The sequence below is a fragment of the Felis catus genome, chromosome C2 (genome assembly GCF_018350175.1).
Source record: "Felis catus isolate Fca126 chromosome C2, F.catus_Fca126_mat1.0, whole genome shotgun sequence".
Taxonomy (NCBI): domain Eukaryota; kingdom Metazoa; phylum Chordata; class Mammalia; order Carnivora; family Felidae; genus Felis; species Felis catus.
The window spans coordinates 108498771-108521436 of NC_058376.1; the positions used below are offsets into that span (position 1 = coordinate 108498771).

Consider the following 22666-nt stretch of genomic DNA (forward strand, 5'->3'; position numbering starts at 1 on the left):
TTCCTTTCATACCTTTAGTTAAATGAGATTTCTGTTTATTTTAGCCATGTGATTAAGTAGCTCAAGCTACTAGGGATGTAGACTAATAGAGGAAAATATCCTCTACACATGAAAAGTTAGAGGATTTAGAGCAAGAGGAGAATTAAGAATCAAGCCCAAAGCCCAAGGAATGGAGACAGCACATCACTGGTTAATAGTGGAGTAGCCTCTCTCCCAATTGTCAGGTGACTGACCAACTGCAATCTTATTGCCATGAGTTCATTGCCATGCTACCTTCTGATATGTCCATCCCCTCCAGATGTGATCATTAGAGAGTGTGGTCAACATATGTAGGTTGCCTTCCCATAAACTACTTCCCTCTTCTCACACCAAGAGTATTCTGCCTCTTCCTTCTCAGCCAGGTAGTTTAGGAAGGGTTGAGCATGATGCTACAGAAGTCAATCGGCATCATCCATTGCCAAGAGGCGGTCAGTGGTCCAGAAGTGGAAGGGACAGCCAATCAAAACAAGGGAATCAATAAGAAGATGCAGATTCTAGGAGAAGAAAGCTCCTTCTTTCTTTCTGCTTTCTAAAAGTGAATGAGAACATTTGTCAGCCATCTTGAAGATGAGAGGAGGGGCTGAAGCTGCCTCAGACCTGGACCCGACAGTGGGGTCGTTGCCAAAAAGGGTCACAGATTCAGATGGAGAGACCAGGTCCTGTCCACAATGGTTATACCTTGAATCTGCCCTTTCCTGAAGTTTTCCCTACCTCTGGACTTTTTAGTTAAGTGCACCCGCCAGTTTCCTTTATTACTTAAGCCAGTTTATTTTTCTGTTGCTTGAATATATATACATATATATATATACATATATATATACACACACACACACATACACACACACACACACACACACATGTATATACCCAGTAGAGATGGTCTATGCTATTCAAAGTTATCTATAAAATAGAAGCATTTTGACAGAATGCACCTCAATTTTTTATCTACATAAAGACCCCAATTTTTCTTCAGGTTAACTTCTGAACAAGATTCTTTTTCTATAAACTTCACTACAAATTGGACTGATGAATTCCAATACTTGTTTCAGATCTGAGGTATCTCAAAAAAAGAACTTCAAAAGCACATATCTTAAATTCTTAAAATCTAATTTTAATTTCAATTTTCCACCCTTTTATAAGAGTAATATACACACACATTTGGAAATCAGGAATAGAAGAAGGGGAAAAAACTGTCCACATTCCTACCACCTAAAAATAACAACTGCTGATATCTGGTTGTTGTGTTTTGTTTTTTGTTTGTTTGGTTTTTTCTATTCTTTGTGCAATGCTTTTAAAAAATATAATTGGAAGGGTGCCTGGGTGGCTCAGTCAGTTGAACATCTGACTCTTAATTTCAGCTCAGGTAATGATCATAGGGTCTTGGGATCAAGCCCCATGTAAGGCTCCATGCTGAGCATGGCGCCTGCTTGAGATTCTCTCTCTTTCTCTCTCTCTCTCTCTCTCTCTCTCTCTCTCTCTCTCTCTCCCCCCGTCCCTCCCCCACTTGCACGCATGCTCTCTCTCTCTCTAAGATAAAATCAATACAAATAATTTTTTAAATTAAATAAAAGAAAAATATAATTGGGTCCATTATGATTTTTAGTATAACCATTTTTCTTGGTTTAAAAAGTGAACTTCAGAGGAAGCCATCAAAATCCTCAAGGAGAAAGCAGGCAAAAACCTCTTTGATCTAGGCTGCAGCAACTTCTTACTCAACACACCTCTGGAGGCAAGGGAAACAAAAGCAAAAATGAACTACTGGAAACCTCATCAAAGTAAAAAGCTTCTGCACAGTGAAGGAAGCAATCAGCAAAACTAAAAGGTAACTGACAGAATTGAAGAAGATATTTGCAAATGGCATATCGATAAAAGGTTAGTATCCAAAATCTATAAAGAACTTATCAAACTCAACACCCTCCCCCCAAAAAATAATCCAGTGAAGATATGGGCAAAAGACATGAATAAACACTTCTCCAAAGAAGACATCCAGATGGCCAACCGACACATGAAAAAATGCTCAACATCACTCATCATCAGGGAAATACAAATCAAAACCACAATGAGATACCACCTCACATCTGTCAGAATGGCTAACATTAACAAGTGAGGCAACCACAGATGTTGGCGAGGATGCGGGGAAAGAGGATCTCTTTTGCATTGTTGGTGAGAATGCAAGCTGGTGCAGCCACTCTGGAAAACAGTATGGAGGTTCCTCAAAAAACTAAAAATAGAACTACCCTACAACCCAGCAATTGCACTACTGGGCATTTATCCACGGGATACAGGTGTGCTGTTTCAGAGGGACACATGCACCCCCATGTTTATAGCAGCACTATCCACAATAGCCAAAGTATGGAAAGAGCCCAAATGTCCCTCGATGGATGAACGGATAAAGAAGATGTGGTATATACATATACAATGGAGTATTACTCGGCAATCAAAAAGAATGAAATCTTGCCATTTGCAACTACGTGGATAGAACTGGAGGGTATTATGCTAAGTGAAATTAGTCAGTCAGAGAAAGACAAAAAATCATATGACTTCACTCATATGAGGACTTGAAGAGACAAAACAGATGAACCTAAGGGAAGGGAAACAAAAATAATATAAAAACAGGGAGGGGGACAAAACAGAAGAGACTCATAAATATGGAGAACAAACTGAGGGTTACTGGAGGGGGTGTGAGAGGGGGGATGGGCTAAATGGGTATTAAGGAATTAAGGAATTAAGGTATTAAGGGGCATTAAGGAACCTACTCCTGAAATCATTGTTTCACTATAAGCTAACTAATTTGGATGTAAATTTAAAAAATAAAAAATAAAACAAGTTATATAAATAAATAAATAAATAAAATTATTTTTAAAAGTCTAAAAAAAGTGAACTTCAGGTCAATATAAACATATTTAAATGATGTGGAACATTCTACACGCACAGACACAATCTAAGCAAGTAGAATTGCTGAAGAAAATATTACAAAGTAAATATATATGCAGGTTTAAAACCTAGAAAGGGAAATCCCCAGATGTGAAAACAAAGGGAGCACCAAAGTCAGAAACAGTAGGGTAAGGACATAGTGTCTTCCTACCCTCCCTCTGGGGGCAGAGAAGCTCTGTTTCACGAGGCAAACATGGACAACTCTATGAGCATCATTTTGAATAATCCAGCTTTATAAATACCATCAGAAAATCTTTCTGTATTCTGGTCACAAGTTGGGCTAATTTAAGTTTTCAAATATGTTTTTTTTTTTTATTTTTCTCTATGTTCCTAGTAGGAGGAAATCCAGAGAAGCTGCTCAGTGGATGGTTGTCAGAGTTCTGTTAACTAGGAGCTCAGAATTAACTTTAAAATTTTTCCTACATATGTACATGGGCCTTTGCTTTCTTCTATCAAGTAGATCTCTATGTATAAAGTGAAATCTGTATCTCTCTGTTCTTGCTAAGGTTAACAGTGACTTCCATGTTCCTAAATTCAAGGTCTACTCTTCGTCCACATCCTGCTTGACACATCGGGAGTATTTAACATAGCTGATCCCCTGCCTCTTCATTTAGCTCCTGACACCACATTCCCCCATGGTTCCCCTGCCTCTCGGAGTGTTCACCCCCAGGCTTCTTTGCTGTTCCTCCTCATCTCCCTCCCCTCCTAGCATTAGACAGGCTGGTGTGCTGGTCTCAAGGCTTTATACTTGCATGCTAGATGGATGACTCCAAGACTTATATCTTTATATCCTGAATATAATTCTCCAGACCAGACCTCTCTCATAAACTCCAGACTCTTGTTTACTTGACATCTTCCCTTGGTTGTCTAACAGGCATTTTGATGTCTCACGTCCACAAACCGAACTCCTACTCTTCTTCCCATGAGATCTGCTCCCTTGCAATCTTACTCATCTCATTTAAGGGCAACTCAACTGTCTCAATTTCCTAGGCCAAGAAACTTAAAGTCATCTTTGGGTTATTCCTTTTATCACACATTACATCCAGTTTGTAGTGCTCTTAAGTCTACTCTTAAAATTGATCCCTTTCGGGGCGCCTGGGTGGCGCAGTCGGTTAAGCGTCCGACTTCAGCCAGGTCATGATCTCGCGGTCCGTGGGTTCGAGCCCCGTGTCGGGCTCTGGGCTGATGGCTCGGAGCCTAGAGCCTGTTTCCGATTCTGTGTCTCCCTCTCTCTCTGCCCCTCCCCCGTTCATGCTCTGTCTCTCTCTGTCCCAAAAATAAATAAATGTTGAAAAAAAAAAATTGATCCCTTTCTACCCTGGTCCAAGCTAGTGTTACCTCTTGTCTGGATCATTATAGTAACTTCCTAATCAGTAACCCTTCTTCTAATGTTTAGTCTATTTTCCAACTTAGCTGTCAGAGTGATCCTGTTATTCATTCCATGATGATCTTGGTAAAAAATAAATCATGTAGCTCTCCTGCTCAATACTTTGCAAAATCTTCTCTCTCCTAGGGCTAGAAGCCAACATCTTTTTTTTTTAATTTCAATTCCAATATAGCTAACATACAGTGTTATGTTAGTTTCAGGTGTACAAAATAGTGATTCGACAATTCCATGTACCACCTGGCGCTCATCACAAGTGCCCTCCATAATCCCCATCGCCTATTTCACCCATGCCCATACCACCCTCCCCTCTGATAACCATCGGTTTGTTCTGTATAATTAAGGGTCTGTTTCTTGGTTTACATCTCTCTCTCTCTTTTTTATTCTTGGCTCATTTGTTTCTTAAATTCCACATATGAGTAAAATCATATGGTGTTTGTCTTTCTCGGACTGATTTATTTCACTTGGCATTATACTTTCTAGCTCCATCTATGTCATTGCAAATGGAAAGATTTCATTCTTTTTACAGCTTTTTACAGCTGAATAATATTCTATTATATACATATACCACTTCCACTTCTTTATCCATTCATCTATCGATGGACACTTGGGCTGTTCCATAACTTGGCTATTGTAAAAAATGCCGCTATACATATAGATGTGCATGTATTGCTTTCAATTAGTGTTTTTGTATTTTGGGGGTGAATATCCAATAGCGAAATTACTGGATTGCAGGGTAGTTCTATTTTTGACGTTTTGAGGAATCTCCTATACCAGTTTTAGAAGCCCACATCTTTTAAATGACCTACAAAGACCAGCATGACTTGGCTTCTGTGCAGGGAAGTATTAAGCTTGATCAAAGAAAGCATTGGCCCTTTGCCCCCCAGCTCCTGGGAGGTAACCTCTAAGCCCTTGGAATGTTCTACCCAACAAGAGTATCTTTGTTTGCCTGGACGCTTTGGACTCTGCTGAACGGTGTATACTAAATGTATGGTTTATAGTGAGGCCTTGGGCCACTGGGAATCCGCTCATTCTTCACATGGACTGAGCGCCAAAGTCACCCATGTAGGTGGTCAGTGTGTCTATAGGGCCCATCTCCAGCAAAAAGTCTGGAGACCAGGTCTTGGGTAAGTTACCCTGGCTGACAATACTCTGTCCATATCGTCGCACACTGTTTCAGGGGGAAATGTGCTTTCCACATAACTCCACGCAATAAACTATAACTGTAAATATAACGCTTTGCTGAATTCCGTGAGTCCTTCTAGTGAAGCATATATATACACTCTCATTCTAGGCCTTTACACATACTGTGCCCTCTGTCTGGAGTATTCTTCCCCCAAGAAACCCAGGTGATTGTCCTTTTCACCTCCTTCAGATATTTATTCAAATACTGTCTTCTCAGTGAGGCCTTCCCTGACTAAACTGTTTAAAATTGTAACTGTCCACTAACACATACACTCTCCCTTCCTCCATGCTTTGTGTTTCTGCAGAGGTCTTATCTTTTCTGAAATGTTACATACTTTATTTAGTTAGCTCACTGTCTACCTCATCCTGACTAGAATGAAATCTTCAAGAAAACAGGGAACTTACTGCCTCTCTCTGTTTTGTTCATTGCTGTGTCTCCCAGAATAGTGTATAACACAAGTGAGAACTTGGTAACAGCTCTTGAATGAAAGAATGAATCTGTGTATACTGGGGAGGAAGTAAGGTAAATAGTTCAACCAAAAATCGACACAGCACCCAAAACAGCAAGGACTGACTAGTGGCCCTAGAAAAGAACTTCATAAAGAGAGCCACTGATGAATTATAAAATAAGGAGTAGTAGACTTGGCTACATGAGCCTGATTTTCTATCTTCTAAGAAACTGTGTTTTGGATCACCCAACATTCTAAACGGGTCATGAGACATAAGAGGGTAATATTTACCCACATAGGACATCCAGAAACCAAGAACTGGTGAAAATGGAGTCAAAAAATGGTAGGTCCTTGGAGAAGAAGTGGTTTTGAGGACCCGTTCATTGTCACTGAGGCCCACTCAGGTTCCCTCAGGCAATGAAACCCCTTGAATGGAAAAGTGTGACCCTACTGTCGCTATTGCCCAGTCCCACCAACACTGAGTAGAATAGGTCTGGGTGTTTCTCAGGATGTAAAGCGTGGCCAGAATAAAGTGAGAAACCCCACAATGACTCAATGACCTAATGATACCACCAAGGTAGCATCCTCTAACTGCTAATCTCCAGCTGAAGAGTTTCTTAGTTACAGGCCAGATTATTCCTGGGAAAGTCTGATCTATACCAAGAATAAGAGGTCTAATCAGAACTCACAATCATCCATAATTACTGCATAGAGAGAGAATCCTTTAGTGTATTTAGGATGGTGGGTCATCTAGGAATCCCAACAGGATGGCTGACCCTATAGATTTGTCTCCCATCTTTTGGGAGATGACATATAAATGTTATAATGATATGATGAACCTCTTGCAATGAGGTAAAAACCAAAAATGATCAGGACAAGAGTAAACCAAAAAGGGCTAGCTGATGGGATTGATGGACAAGGGGTAGAAAGGGGAAGAATTCATGGTGGAAGGGGTGATAAAGAAGAGACCTATGGCTCTGTAACATTGGTACATAAGAACCACATCTAGGAGAAATGAGGAATATGCCCAGAGGGAAGACCATGAGTATTTTGTCTGGTCTCTGTAACTCAGGACCCCCTTGTGGATAGGGCTGCACAGTGACATCACAGAGAACTTTCTGGAGGAAAGTACAGTGATGCCTTCATGAATGCAGTGAGGTAAATAAATGAATGAAAAGTGAAACAAGATGAATGTCTGAGGAGAAACAAAAATAAAGTGGGCTTATGACATTATGATAGGTATGAAAGGCAACTTCAACGGTCTTAAAATGCAACCTATTTCCTATGAGAACAATGTTGTCCCCAAGTACCACTATCTCAAAGGAGGACACTGGGAGGCTTTTAGTAAAAAGAGAAAGGAAGTAAATGGCAGGAGACTATGGGTGGAGAGTCTGGCGGAGCAATTCCTTGTATCGGATTATCTAGCTGATTGTCAGCGAAGAATGAAGGCTTATTTGTTATACTCCTGCCTAATAATTCATTTACTCAGCAAATGTTTACTGAGTTCTACACTAGAGACTAGATTCTAGGGATGAAGCAATTAGCCATACAGATAAGATCCCTGTCTTCCTGGGGCTCACACGCTAGTGGGAGAGACAGACATTACAGAAATAAACAAATCAGAGTGCTAAGAGAAAAAAACAGGCAGAAAGGAAGGAGGTACTAATTTGATGAATCTTAGAAGTTACAGTGAGGATTCAGCTCTCGGGAAATTATGCATGGAGGTGCCAGTCATGCACAATGGTCATCTCAGGAGCAATGACAGCTCCTTTTTAAAGCCTTAACCACCTTCCAAGTGTATGTGTTGTCATCGTGTGCTGAATTATAGAGTGCTGCAAAATTACAAAAGCAGTGACCTGTTACAAACCCTTTCAATGCTAAAGCAGAGCTTAGATACCTAATGAGCTACACATTCTACACCCACACTCTTCAATTGTCAGAGCCTCTAAAACATTCTGCCTTTACAAATTAAAAGGATTATCATGAGGGAAAAAATAGACTAAAGACAACGGGGTCAAAAACTCCTTGTCTAAAGATAGTCCGTATACCCCACTGGGCACCTGAGTTTCCCTGGCTGCTGGGCAGCACACTACCTCCTCCTCTCCCGCAGCGGGCTCACTGGGACCTTGGGCCAGAATCCACGCCATCCCTCTGGAGACTGTTTGTGCCAGGCCCCTCCCTTTGCTGCTGCTCCAGCCTTTTGGAGGTGTCTCTGGGCCCGTTTCCTTGGTACTTGCCTTTGGAGCTGGAGAGCACCTGCTTGACCCTCCCGGCCCTCTTCGCTCTGCGTGTCTGTGCTCAGAGGGCCTGACTCCAGTTCCTGGTAACTCAACAGCCCCACGCCAGCACACTCCCCTCAGCGGGTATGTTGAGCAGAAGAACACAGATGACTGAATTTATGTGGGTCAATTAGGTCCGTACGTCTTTGGAATCCGCCTCAGCCTTGGACCTAAAGTCCAAGATGAAAACGTTGTGGCCCTTGTTGGGTAGCTGCAGAAGACATGGGCTTGGACGCGGGACCAGGTTACTGGGAGCAGTAACGAGCAGACTGTAGGACGAGCACGGCAATTAGGCAGCACGACAGCACCACCTCCCAACCCCAAGCAGAAATTGCAAAGAGTCACGGCCCTTTTCCCATTGACCTCCTCCCTGAGCTAAATTGAATTCCAGCCTGAACTGCTCCAGATTGGCGGACACTAAAAAGACGTGACAACTAAACTGTGATCCTAAACCGGATCTAGTACTAGTGGAGAAAAAAAAAAAATTGCTTGAAAGGGCATTATTGTGTCAGCTGACGAAATTGGAATACAGATGGTATACATCATATAAAAGTAGCATACCATGGAAATGTAACTGAAGTTGGAAATCGTGTAGGGGTGTATGTAAGGGGTAAAGGGCCATAACATACGTAATTTACTCTCAAACTTACTCTCTTGGAAAAACAAATTGGGAGGTTGGGGGGAGGGGTGCAGGGAGCAAGCACGTAAGAAAATGTGCAAAGGTTAACGCAATTGGGGCAAAATCTTCACAATATGTTAAAAAATCAAGTGCCTAAAAATTCTTTGTATTCTTCTTATAAGTTCCTGTGAGACTGAAATTATTTTCAAAATAATTTTTTTTTATAATCTGGTTTTAAGAACTAGGTAGGTTGTCTAAAAATAGCTCCTCTACTACCTGGACTGTCATGATTAGAGGTTCATTTCTTTGGATGTGACATATTTGCAGACCACCCCAATTTCTCCACATCAACTGGGTCCGCTTTGTTTTCTCCTTTTGAAAACAAAATGTCCTTTTGCTTCATAATTGTTTGAAACACAAAGACTTAGAACATATCTTCATCTGAACATTGGCATACATCACAAGATATATAACTGAAATCTTAGGGAGTATCAGTTCATAATTAGCTAGGGACAGGCAGAGGAATCACTAGAAAAGAAGCTAAAGCAATAGGTGTGGAGAGGTGTCCCATATAAATGAAAATGAACCATGAATACAGAGGAGGAAGGGCACCATTATTCCTCCACCTCTTAATTTGGTGCTGAGCCAGACCTGAGGGGTAATGTTTACGAACTACTGTGGATTCTAAGCTGCTAGCCTTCTCTCTGACAACGCTGATGACACTCTCCTTCCAGATTCCCTACACCTGCTCCATCTCAACTGTGCAACAAGGTGCCTGCAACCAAGATGGGGCAAAAGACATCAATAGAACATTCTCTAAAGCAAGGCCAAGGAGGTGAGGCGTACGCCTTTCTTTTCTCCACCAGCCATGCCCCAGAGGTTTGTGGTGGGCTTCAGAATCCCCCGTGTTGGAAACTCCCAGACACAGAAATTTGCTCTATCAAATATCTAACTTATATAGGTTATAATAACATAGGCTTGCTATGGATCAGGGCTTCTCAGAATCCTGAGAATATGCTGGCCATAATTTATTTTTTCTCGCTATAGGACATTTGCCACGTGGTACCAAAAAAGATACTTCTTAATTTCCAGAATCAAGGAAAATATACAGATTAGAATTTAAATTCTGGTCTAGGATTATCTGGGGAAAGTGTAAAGATTTCTGCCAGCTGTGGTTAAGGAACCCGGGGGCTTAATTTTCTTTATGAAATAGCGCATCCTAGTGGCATTCTCAGAAACTGCAGGGAAATTCAGAAGTCTTCCCCCCGTCCCCTCCCCCCACCTTGAGTGAGTACATATTGGACCTACAGTAGCTCCTTGGTCAGAAAAACCAGGTCTCAGTGCTATTTCTTTTTTTTTTTAAACCGCCATCAAGAATTTCTATATGAGAAAACGTGGGTTCATATAACCCACTCTTGTTCTGGAGCCGTGAATTTCAAATGTTTTTATTCAGTTACATAAACAAAGCAACTTTTCCCTTGGAAAAACACAAGTGGAAATTTCAAAACAGAACAGAAATAATATTTCAACTCCAAGTGGCACGCATCTCTCACTTTTGCTTAAATTTTAAAGCATTTTCTATCTAAACTGACACTTTTAAAACCTACTTATTTTAGAACTTGTGTTACATTCAAAAGGAAATAAACATTCTGCTCCATTCTGAATAGGCCCCTTTCACTAAGCCTTCGAGCCCCTTCACCAGCAGCCTATTCAGATTTCAGGTCATCACACACGTTCTGGGTCTGAACCATCTCCCTGTCACTGAAGTTCCTCCAGAAATGTTGAGGCCAAGGAGAGCCACAGAGGGCTCAGAGCAAATTAGCACAGGCCTCGCGACTGACCAAAATTAGGCCAGTCTAAAATAAACCATGTAGGTTTTTTTTTTAATGTAGAAAATATAACCCCCTGCACAGGGAGCATTTATTCGTTTTTATTTATTTATTTATTTTTCAGCCTTTTAATTTTCACGGTCATGGCCATAGCTCCTTTTCAAGCAGGTCTGAGTGCGCCAAGCATTTTGTGAAGAAAGTAGGTCACGGGAATGCATTGCAAAGGGATTTTGTTTGGGGGTTAGAAGTGGGGGGCTGGAAAGAAGACAGTGAGTTCAGTTTGGGAATGGAAATAATTTTCAGTTTCTACGCTGTACTATGGAAATGATGAAAAGGAGGAAGAGCAAGATGGGGACAGTCTTTCCTGAGTGCCCACTATTTGTGCCTTTGCATGAATATTATTATCCCGTGAAGGAGGGTTTGTTTTCATTTTATGGGTAAGGAAGCCAGAGATCAGAGAAAGAGGGAAGAAGGAAGGTGGACTTCAAATCCCGAAGCTGGGACATCATCTTCTCACTAGGACACAACCCAGGAAAAGGTTTTCAGAGTGAAAATAATTCTACTTGTCCTTAGAATCTCCATTGAGAGACCAGGGAAAAACTATCAGTTAACGAATGCTCTTAGTCACTTTGCCCCACCTCTTTGACAAAGCAGTCGAGTGAGTGAGGTTTCTCTCTAGCTTTCCTATCCTCTTCCTCAGTTCCTTCCCTCCTATGTCCCCGTACGTCAACTTGTAGCTCCGTCCTGTGCCCTGACACACAAGCTTTCCTCTTGATCTGGTCTAGAAACTTTCTTTCTGCCTTCTCTGTTTTCAGGTCAGGTCTGGCCAATATCTTGTCTTTGCCTCGGTCAGCTGCCTCTTAGCTTGGATTAATACTTCTATTTTAACAGCACTGATGCCTCTAGTTGGAGAACATCTCAGATACTGTGGCAAGCTGATGGGAGAGGTATTGTGAGCTGGTGTCAGTTTGGGGCTTTTAATTATATTCTGTTTCAAATATTTCTGTTCTGGCCACAATGCTAGGCACTGGAAATACACAGATTGATAAAAGATTATCTTTATCTTCATATACACCATTTGGAGAGTAATTTATTACAATGCTTCATGAAGCTGTTTTGGGCTTTGCGTGAGGTGAAAGGAAAAAACCCCACATTTTCTCAATAGATCCTAAGGACAGCTTCCAATAGAAGAAAAAATTATAAAAGCAAGTGAGGAAAGGAGGGTGGTATGCCCAGTGTTTTGCAAAACTCAATTTGTAGGTGTTATTTTTCCCCCCCTCTCTTTGTTAGATACATTGTTACACACATTTCCTTTCAACCCTCTGGAAACTGACTACATCCTGGGTTCCCAAGATTGGCTGAGAAGGAGGTTGGAGCAAGAGAGCTCAGTCTCCCAATCCCGTAGGGGGTGACCTAAACCATGTGTGACTTCATTATAGTCTTACAACAGTGTTGTAAGGTAACTTCAACTGGGTCCATTTTACAGATGAGGAAACTGAGGATCAGCAAGGTTAGGTAACATACTGCGTCTAAGACACAGGAGCAAATATGAAGTTAGAGCACTATTAGTGGGGGAAGGAGAAGTCCCTACTTCTTGCTCTTTAATGTCTTTCTGCTCCCCAACTTCTAAATAGATGCACCCCAGTCAAGCAATACACATGTACTGAGCACTGTCAAAGGGAGGATTGCAAAATATTATAAGCTCTGGTCCTTGGTCCTCAAGGTAACAGCAACGTAATTTTGAGAATAAGACACACACACAGATACACACGTGCACACACACACACACACACACACACACACACACAAATAACTAACAATCCAAATCTATGTGGAGCAAAGACAGGTCATTCTGTAAGAGAGAAGACTGTGAGTTGGATTTGCCTAGGCAAGGAGGATGTATAAGAATATTTTAGTTGCAGCAAGTTATGATGAGTGGAGACCCAGTGGTCCAGGGCAGGGGTGGAGGATCCGTGTGCAGAGCAATAGGACCCAAGCAGGTTGCAGAGCAGAGCAAAAAAGACAGGTGACCAGAAAAGTAGACCAGAGCAGGATGGTGAATGTGACCGGGACTGCAGCATGCCCAGGAAGCAGTGTGGGCACACGGGCCTGTGCACACGTGCGTGCATGGATGGGCATGGGCTGGGATGGGAACTAGGGGGCTGGGAGTAAATATGGAGAGTGTAGAGAAAGCAGTGGACTGGGTCCCGAGGTACAGGGGTTCTCGTCCCAGCTTTGCTGCTGGCTGCAAATGCAACCTCGGGCTAGTCACCCAACATTGCAGCCTTGCTTCTCTTCAGCTGTGAGACCAGAAATTGGAGATCATCTCCAAGATCTGTCAGTAATCTTAAGACATCCCCCTGCCTCTCCTTTTCTTCTGCTCCTTCTTCACCATCAGCTCCAGAATATGAGAAGTGTTCTCTTTGGTTTGCAAATAGCATAACTTTTTTTTTTTAATTTGAGAAACAATTAGTTCATTGCATGAATCTGGACAAGCCCTGTTACTGTAAAAGAATAGTGAAAGCTGCATCATCATTAATAGGGAATTTGTAAAGTGTAAATAATCTCAAACTGATGTTTCTATTAAGCCAGTGTCATTTCTTCGCTAGCCACCTGGCCGCTTTCGCTGAATTATTTTTTGCGGCAATGCCACTGTTAATGTTAGGGGATCCACAGTAAAGAGCCCTAGGAACCTCACTGCTGTGTTTACTGTAAGGATATTTTTGAGGATGTTACTAATTACATAAAAAAGAACCATGAGAGAAATTTTGCTCCGGTATCCAGATTAAAAAAAAGATGTGCCAACACTGCTCAAGTGGCCTATCCTTACCTACCTCAAGGACTCCATGACTGTTGTAAAGAGCTCCATTTCACTATCTACAATTTGGTGCTGCTGGGAAGCACAGAGCGAAATCTGGTCCAAGCACATGGCTTGCTCAACTCACCCCGGGGCAACATGTCTTCCCTGGCTGCTCTTAATCTTTCTTGAACTCATTTCTTCCTCTTTGTTATTTTTATCTTTCTGAATTATATGCATTTGGGTACTTTAAATACCTCTGGAAACAAAGAAGTTTAAAAATAAATACAAATTGGGGCGCCTGGGTGGCGCAGTCGGTTAAGCGTCTGACTTCAGCCAGGTCATGATCTCGCGGTCCGTGAGTTGGAGCCCCGCGTCGGGCTCTGGGCTGATGGCTCAGAGCCTGGAGCCTGTTTCTGATTCTGTGTCTCCCTCTCTCTCTGCCCCTCCCCCGTTCATGCTCTGTCTCTCTCTGTCCCAAAAATAAATAAACGTTGAAAAAAAAATAAATAAATAAATAAATACAAATAAATAAATAAATAGATAGATAGATAAATAAATAAATAACTTCATGCAACTGAAAGCTTTGTTTTCTAGACCAGAGGCCAGCAAACTGTGGCCTATTGGCCAAATCCAGTTGTTTTTGTATGGTCCTCAAGTTAAGATTAACCTGTACATTTTTTCATCGTTTGGGAGAAAAAAGGAAGGTGGTTTATGATGTGCAGAAATTATGTAAAACTCAGTGTCATAATTCAGTGCCCATAAAGTTTTATTGGAACACAGCCACACCCACTCGTTCACTTACTGTCAATGATTGGTCTCACCCTCCCACAGCAGAGTTCAGTAGCTATGACAAAGGTGGATGTGACCCCTGGCCTAAAATATTTACTACCTGGACTTTTACAGAAAAAAAAATTGCTGATCCCTGAATTAGACTTTCATTTTACATCTGTGTAAGTTCCTCCCGGCTAATTATAAAATTGCTTCAAAGCTCGGTGTTTGCTGCATCCTTACTCAGTCTAGATATTTTTTGTGTTTTGTCCATAAAACTATCTCTCAGTGTACTTTAACCTCGACCTAAGCTCAGGTTTATTATCTGGCTCAGATTTCAATGCTGTGTAATAGAGACAATTGACTTTGCGCCTCTTAGAAATGACTAAAGGACTCTCTTGGGTAACTGTTTTATAGACACTAATAAAATGAATCCACAACAACCTTCTATTTTTGCAGAAAATTCTAAGCCAACAGAAGGATCTACACAGCAACTTGGCACTTTTTACACCACGTTCAAACAATTCCCTCCAGTTTCTTTTCAGTTGATACATGTGTTTGCATATTTACTGATTTTTTTCCTCTCCTGGTCACCCTCAGTTAGAAATAAAACAAGTCTCCATGGAAACACAACAGAATGCTCTCTCACAGATGATCGAGGGACCCAAGCAGCTGGTATTGGGCTGAAGGCTGCAGTGGCATCTGACCAAATTAGGAAGAGAAAACAGCTCACCGGCTCCTTCAGACCTCTCAGAATTCTAAAGCTCAGCATGAAAACCTACACAGATTGTGATTTACTGCAGATTTCTTTTTATTCCTTCTTTTCTTTCTGAGAGATGTTCTATCTTATCATGTGATATTCTTACATTCTTATAAAGTATTCTGTCTTACCCCTGTGTACATTTCAGCCATAGGGGTTTTTCATCCCGTCCCCTAGAATGAATGACAGAGTCTACAAAATAAGCAGGAGAGGAACTTCTATCAATGAGCACCTGCTGTGTGTCAGGCACTTACAAGTCACAGCCAGATTAATGTCACACAGTTTGTAAAGCAGAAGAGCTAGGATTTGAACTCTCTTCTGGTTAACTCTAAAGCCCATTCTCCTTCCAGTACACACGAAATAATATCCTTCAGAAAGAAGAAAATAGAAAAGGCAAGATGAAACAAGGTATTTTGACAAAGCCATGGTTGGAGGGCAGTTGGAAATCAGGATAAGGAAATTAGAATATGAAATTCACCTTCTCACTTAATACTAGGTTTATGAGAAGTCACAGCCAATATGATTTCACTCATATATAGGATTTAAGAAACAAAACAAATGAACAAAGGGGGAAAAACCAAGAAACAGACTCAACTGTACAGAACAAACTGATGGTTACGGGGGAAGGTGGATGGGGTGGGTGAGATAGGTGAAGGGGATTGAGAGTACACATATCATGATGAGCACTGAGTCATGTACAGAACTGCTGAATCACTCTATTGTACACCTGAAACTAATATAACATTCATTGTGTGTCAACTATACTGGAATTAAAGTAAAACACTTAAAAAGCAAAAAAGAAGTCACGGCCAAGAGCCAAGTTGGTGTCAGAACAGAGAGAAGCTGGGTTCTCTTCCCTCAAAATCCCTCCCTAATGTTCAGAGGAGGATGTTTTAAATAAGGGTGATTAGTAAGGGTCTTGAAAGAATAGACAAATTACTATGGGAATCTAGAGAAAGGAGACGTGCTTCAGGTTGGAGGGAGGGGGACGGGAGGAATAATGGAGGAAGGGGTGGTAAAGCACAGCAACCCATCATAATACAGAGCTTTGGCTCTTCCCTGGGGCCATGTATCCATTTAACTGAACTTGTGTCTCCTCAAATTCTGATCCCGGAGCTGCACTCTTCTAGGTCCCACTTGTTACTAGTGTTGCCGAGTGACACAGAACCTTGCCCAAGAGCCCATCTCTGTGACAGGACCAAGCACCCTCAAGGTCACAGAGCCTTGTTCCCCAAGCCTTATAAAGAGTCACCTTGGAACCGTATTCTCAAATCATGGGAGTATGGGATTGACAGGGGGGACTCCAGGGCCAGACTGGGGGATGGCTGCTCCCCTCAAGCAGGTGGGCTCCAGGCCCCAGCTTCAACAAGGACACCCTTGCTTTTACCTACTTGAGGAGGGATCATTCCTCTGCTTCAGAATCATTTAAAAACATATTCAGAACCTATCTTCGTCTGAACATTGGCACACGTCACAAGAGGTCTAACTGACATTCAAACCAGGACTCCTGAGAGAAAGATGCATGTCCTCTGAAGGTTTATAAAGAGTTCATGGCTGGGACGCCTGGGTGGCTCAGTAAGTTTGGTGGCTGACTTCGGCTCAGGTCATGATCTCACAGCTCATGAGTTCAAGCCCCGCGTGGGGCTCTGTGCTGACAGCTCAGAGCCTGGAGCCTGCTTCGGATTCTGTGTCTCCCTCTCTTTCTTCTTCTCCCCTGCTCGCTCTCTCTCTCTCTCTCAAAAATAAACGTTAACAAAAAAAAATTCAAGAGTTCGTGGTAAAACCACCCATCCTGTGACAGAGATGCAGAGAGAGATTTTTTTTTTTAATGAAACAGTTCATCCTCAACTGATCTACATTCAGGCATCACCATCCTGCCACCACTGAGGGTCAAGGAAAGCGTAGAGAAGAGAATGGGAGGAGATGGAGAGAGAAGACAGCTCCTTCCTGTGGAAGCCAGATTCGGGAAAGGTGATTGAGGAACATCAGCATCTCCTCCATCCCGGTGTATGGAGCCATGAGTTCTCTTGGAAAGGTGGCTAGATTCTTCATAGGCTCCATTTCCAAAGCATGTTGGGGTGGGCTGTGGTATGTTTATAATCTCCGTAAACCTAGAAGAGTTCCTCTTCTGCATGAGCCCTTTATTGCATAAAGTGTCTGTGTGAAACACATTGCTCTCCACAGAAAGAAGTCATTTCGTTGCAAATTGCTTTATTAGCCAAATTAGATGATAAAACTAGGGCAGTATCTACTACCCTAAAATAGACCTTGAGATTATGGAAAAGTGAAATCATTGGAGACATCATGTCCATGCAAAAACAATCTTACTCTGGAGAAGGAAAAGCTTTGACTTGAGCTAGGACAGCCGTTCTTCACGAGTGTTAAATTCTTTTTTCCGTTTTCAACACCCTTGCCCTTCTGAATGGCTTTTGCTCAGTTTCTTGGATATTTAAAACTCTAGGCATTTGTCAGGCAAGCATTAGTGCCGGTGCCCCTGGGTGATTCAGCTAAGCACAGGCATGTCTTAGCGAGGTTTGGACAATAATTGCTCTGACAAAGAATGATACTTCCCATCTCAGAACAATTTATGAAGATTACACACCCAACCCCACACCAGGGGAAAACTTCTCCCTTTTGTTAATCTTTCACAGAATAAATGATGGTGTTGGAAGTTTAGAGAACAGCCAGTAATTTATCTCAGGCTGCAATGATAAAAAGTGCCGTCGTTTCAAGAACTTGTTCGTGAGCTACTTTATTAACCATTAGCACAGACCACATGATTCAGACTTAGAAGAAAATAACGGCCTTAACATCCAGGCAGCCTATTAAAAAAATCCTACTCTTAATTTATAAATTCCCTTAAGAAGAATAGAGCCCCCATTCTTCATTAAGACCTGCTACGTCACCTACCTCCTCAAAGCCAAAGATATTATTTCTACAGGCAACACACGGTTAGGATCCTCCACAGAGAGCCTGACTATCCTCTATGTAACCCTTTAAGCAAAGAGAAAGTAGACAATATAGAGCGCAAGAAACTAAGGCAGACCAAGAAGAGGGCTCCCTGCATTCATTTTTCTTTTCCTTTTTCCACACAGTGTTTGCTTTGTTATTTCAGTCCTTATTTCTTTAACAACAAGAACCCTTGACTTCCGTGCAGTGCCCTGGTTGAATAACATCGCAACCGGCCAGTACCTGTAAGCCATGCCCGTCTCTGCTCTGGTGGTTTCCTGCAATGAAATTCCATGGACACGTAAAAACTTCTCCAAATATTTCCGTTCCGCTGCTCCGCTAGGCCTCACCGGCCAGCAGGCTGCCTGAGGTGGAGGCTTGGTCACTGCTATGTGCCGTCTACATTTCAGAGCCGATTCACTGGATTTGGGAAGACCCAGCTTGGGGCTGGGGATGTCTGCACAGGCAGGTTTATACAGATGCATGTTTCCAAAACCCAAGAACGCAAAGCTAATTTCACAGTACTTAGCTCTGAGACTGGCTGTATCTTGCTATGATTACTTGGGTTATCTGGCTTTGGTGTCTCCCTAAAAGGGATCAGCTCATTTTCCTTAGCTGCCCCTTACTATTTTTTGTATGTGAGCAGACTCTGGAGTCCCCGGCAGAGCTCCTAGATACATGTCTCTGTTGAAACCTAAGAAAACAAAACAAAACCAAACAAAACAAAACCCTGACAAAGTCCAATCCCTTTTCTTGTCCCCGTTAAGTTCCCAAAGTCAAGCTTCAGCAACTATGTATTGGCCCCTGGGGAAAAAATACGGGCACTCTTTCCCATGTCTTTCTATTTAGGTAAAAGGAAATATTTGGGTGGGATATAGGCCAAATGTTCTGTTCTCATAAGGATCATAAGGCCTTGGGGATGATTCATGAGTGTGTAATGAGACCTTTCTAAGTACTCCATAATCAAATAATTTATTATACTAGAGACATGATTCATTTGGGTAGAAGGTCCATCAGTCTTTTTCTTTTTAAGATGTTGCTATCAAGTGATAGGAAATATCAATAGGATGGTTGTAAAAAGCAAAAGGCCTACACAAATAGGACCCGGTGATTTTCGACAGAGATGTAAGAGCGATTCGGTAGAAAAAGGATAAGCTTTTCAACAAATGGTACTGGAGCAGTTGGACACCCATAAGCAAGAACAAACAAAAACAAATGAGCCCTGACTTCAACTTCATATTTATACAAAAAAAATAAATCAAACTGTGTCACAGACATAGATATAAACCATAAAACTTCTAGGAAAAAACAGAGGAGAAAATCTTCAAGACCTAGGGATAAGTGAAGAATTCTTAGAGCTGACACCAAAAACGCAGCCCATAAAAGAAAAAATTAGTAAAGTAGATGCCATCAACATTCAAAACTTTTTCTCCATGAAAGACCCTGTAAAGAGGATATGAAAACAACTGGGACTGGGAGGAAGTATTTGCAAACCATGTCCAACAAAGGGCTTATATCCAGAACATACAAAGAAGTCTCAAAACTCAACAATAAAAACATAAACACTCCAATCAGCTGGTGGACAAAAGACATTAACGGATGTTTCACTGAAGAAAATATACGGATGGAAAATAAGCACGTGAAAATAAGTTCCACATCATTAGCTATTAGGGAAATGCAGATTAAGCCCATGAGATATTACTACACACACCAGACTAGCTAAAGAAAAATACCAATAACACCACGTGCTGGCAAAGATTCAGAGAAACTGAATCACTCACACATTGTTGGGGGAGATGTACATCGGAAAAGAGTATGGCAATTTCTTATAAAACTACATACCAAACCTACCATAGGACACAGTAGTTGTACTCTTGGGTTATTTCCCCCAGAGAAATGAAATCTATGTTGACGCAGAGAAACTATACACAGATGTCCATAACAGGTTTATTCAAAATAGCCCAAAACTGGAAACAACCCCAATTTCCTATAACAGGTGAATGGTTAAACTGTGACATATCCACACTATGGAATAGTATTCAGCAATAAAAAGGAATGAACTACTGATATACGCAACGACTTGAATGGATCTCAAGGGAATTTGCTGAGCGGGAAAAAAGCCAAATTACACATATCAAATAGGACTCGTTTTCTCTCCCTTTCCCTCACCATATCACAAACACTCCCTCCCAGCTTCCCCATTTTCCTGGGGAAAATCATTACTTATCTTGTTTTCTAATTGTTCAATATATGTCTTATCTTGCCAATGTTTCAATAAGGTCCTTAAGAGAAAAAAAAATCATCATACTGCATGATTCCATCTAGATCACATTCTTTAACTGATAGAATTACACACATGGATAACCAATTAGTGGTTGCCAGGGGTTAGAGAATTGGAAAGAGAGGGAGGTGGCTCAGTCTATAAAAGGGTAGATGAGGGATTCTTGTGCTGGAATTGTTGTGTCTTGACTATGGTGGTGGCCACATCACTCTACCTGTGTGATAAAATGGCCTGGAGCTAACACACACACACACACACACACACACACACACACACACAAATGAGTGCATGCAAAACTAGTGAAATCTGAATAAGGTCAGTGGCTTGCATCATCATCAATTTCCTAATTGTAATATTGAACTATAGTTATGTAAGGTATCATCATTGGGAGTAACTGGGTGAAGGAATTTCTCCGTATTGTTCCTTACAACTGCATGTGACTCAGTAATGATCTCAACAGAAAAAGTCAAAAAGAGAAAACAAAAAGTCCCCTCATATAAGGGTCCTTTCCCTTTGTGATACCAGCTGCGTCTCTCCTCCAGCGACCACTCCTGGGCATAAAGGGTTCATCCAATCCAACAGGCTTCCTACTCCCACCCCACCCATCACCATGGCTTTGCTCACATGAGCTCCTCCACCCCATGTCCTGTGAGAGCTCACCTCCTCTAGGAATTCTTGCCCCACCTCCTAGACCCTGGTATATGATTACCTCTTGAAATTCCTCTTGCAATTCACTTCTAAAGCACTCACTTGACACCTCTAAACTGTTTCCAAACATTTGTACAAACCTGATGATTTCTGTCCTATTTTTGGACCACGTTTACCATTATTTATTTACTATTTGGAATTCACCTGCTTTTTTTTTTTAACCTAAATGAATATATTTAGTGTTATGAGCTGCATGTTTGTATCCCTCCCCCAAATTCACATGTTGAGATCTAATCTATGATGGCATTGGGAAGTGAGACCTTTGGGAGATAACTAGATCATGAGGGTAGAGCCCTCATGAAGGGGATTAGTTCCTTCATAAGAAGAGGCCAGAGAACTAGCTAGCTCCGTGTGAGGACACAGCAAAAGACGGTTGTCTATAAACCAGGAAGAGGGTTCTGGCCCAAATCCAACCACGCTGTCACCCTGGGCTTGGAGTTCCCAACCACTAGAACCGTGAGAAATAAACGTTTGTTGCTGAAACCACACAGTCCGTAGTAATTTCCTATAGCAGCCCAAGCTAAGAAATTTGGTAAGGAAACCTTGTATTACTAGCATTACACATAGAAAACCTTTTATCACTTGAAATAAAAGAGAGCGTAGCCTGTGGAAAATAAGTGTAATAAAAATGGAGAATATTATTAAACTGCCAGACACTGTTGGTGTCCAAAGTTTCTGAACCCGAGTCCTACCTCTTTTTGTTTTTTATATCAGAAATTAAAAGGTATTATTAGGTGTTTAGCACAAATCTGAGACTTTTTTTTCTCCTTTCTCCTGTTAATGTTTTAAAGCCAATCAGAAGAATTGACAGGAAATTGACACAGGAATACACCACCTTTACAATATGGATCCAAGTTAATGCCCCATCCGTGTCACCTCCTTGTCTGCCAGTGGTACTGGTACCTCCTTTGGGAGACACGGACTCATAACACATTGTCCCAGAGTACTAGATACCTCCTCCTGCAAGTGCACATCTAACTCCCCATCTAAGCTATAAGCTCTTTGAAGAGACGGACAGACTCTATCTGGTATAAGTTTTAACCTCCATGATAACCAGCATGGTATTTTGTGCTCAGTCAACATTTCATAGATATTAAGAGTTTGTCTGCTTGAATTTTAAAATTCCAAAAGCTATTCTTGTCAGTCTTTCCATTTTCAAGCTCGCAGCCAAAGCTGAATCTCAGGGGAGAAATAAGAGCTTAGAGAGAGGGGGCCAGGGAAAGTTAGAAGAGGACACAAGCAGCGGGATGGAGTCGGGGAGAAACAGGCGTGCCCAAGTAAAGTTGTACCTACTGTTCCACCACTTACACTAGCCCGTGGTTGCATCTGACTTTGTGAGCCGTGGAAGTGGCTCCCCAGTGGGAATACCCAACAAGGAAGAAGCAGAGGTGAAGTGAAAGAAGCCATGGAAAATGAGACATGAGCCCTGTTCAACACATCACTCTCTTTTTCTGCCCTCTGAATATGGAGCCAAGCCCAGGAGAGGACAGAGGGATGAGAAAGCCAAGATTTGTCTGAAACCAACATCTCTTTTCATTAAGTTCTAAAAGCTGATCACTGTCATAAAAGGTCCCAGTTTGAAGGTGGGGAGTAAAATATATATTTTTTTTTAAGATTTTTTTTAAGTAATCTCTACACCCAACATGGGGCTCAATCCTGAGATCAAGAGTTGCACATGCTAC

The 22666-nt window shown here is 41.7% G+C and overlaps 1 protein-coding gene across 4 annotated transcripts in view; it reads right to left on the minus strand.

The window, feature by feature from the left end:
* Positions 1-22666, minus strand: part of KCNAB1 (potassium voltage-gated channel subfamily A regulatory beta subunit 1) — a 419709-nt gene that overhangs the window by 375345 nt on the left and 21698 nt on the right. Inside the window, exon 1 of one of the 4 annotated variants that reach the window (XM_011286073.4) lies at positions 18239-18673. The exons of 2 other annotated variants lie outside the window; for them this stretch is intronic. In XM_011286073.4, coding sequence (XP_011284375.1) covers positions 18239-18480 — 242 coding nt within the window. In that variant the 5' untranslated portion in view covers positions 18481-18673. Of the gene's footprint in view, positions 1-18238; positions 18686-22666 lie in introns of those variants that run through there. One more of the 4 variants, XM_045037401.1, reaches the window with a different exon arrangement.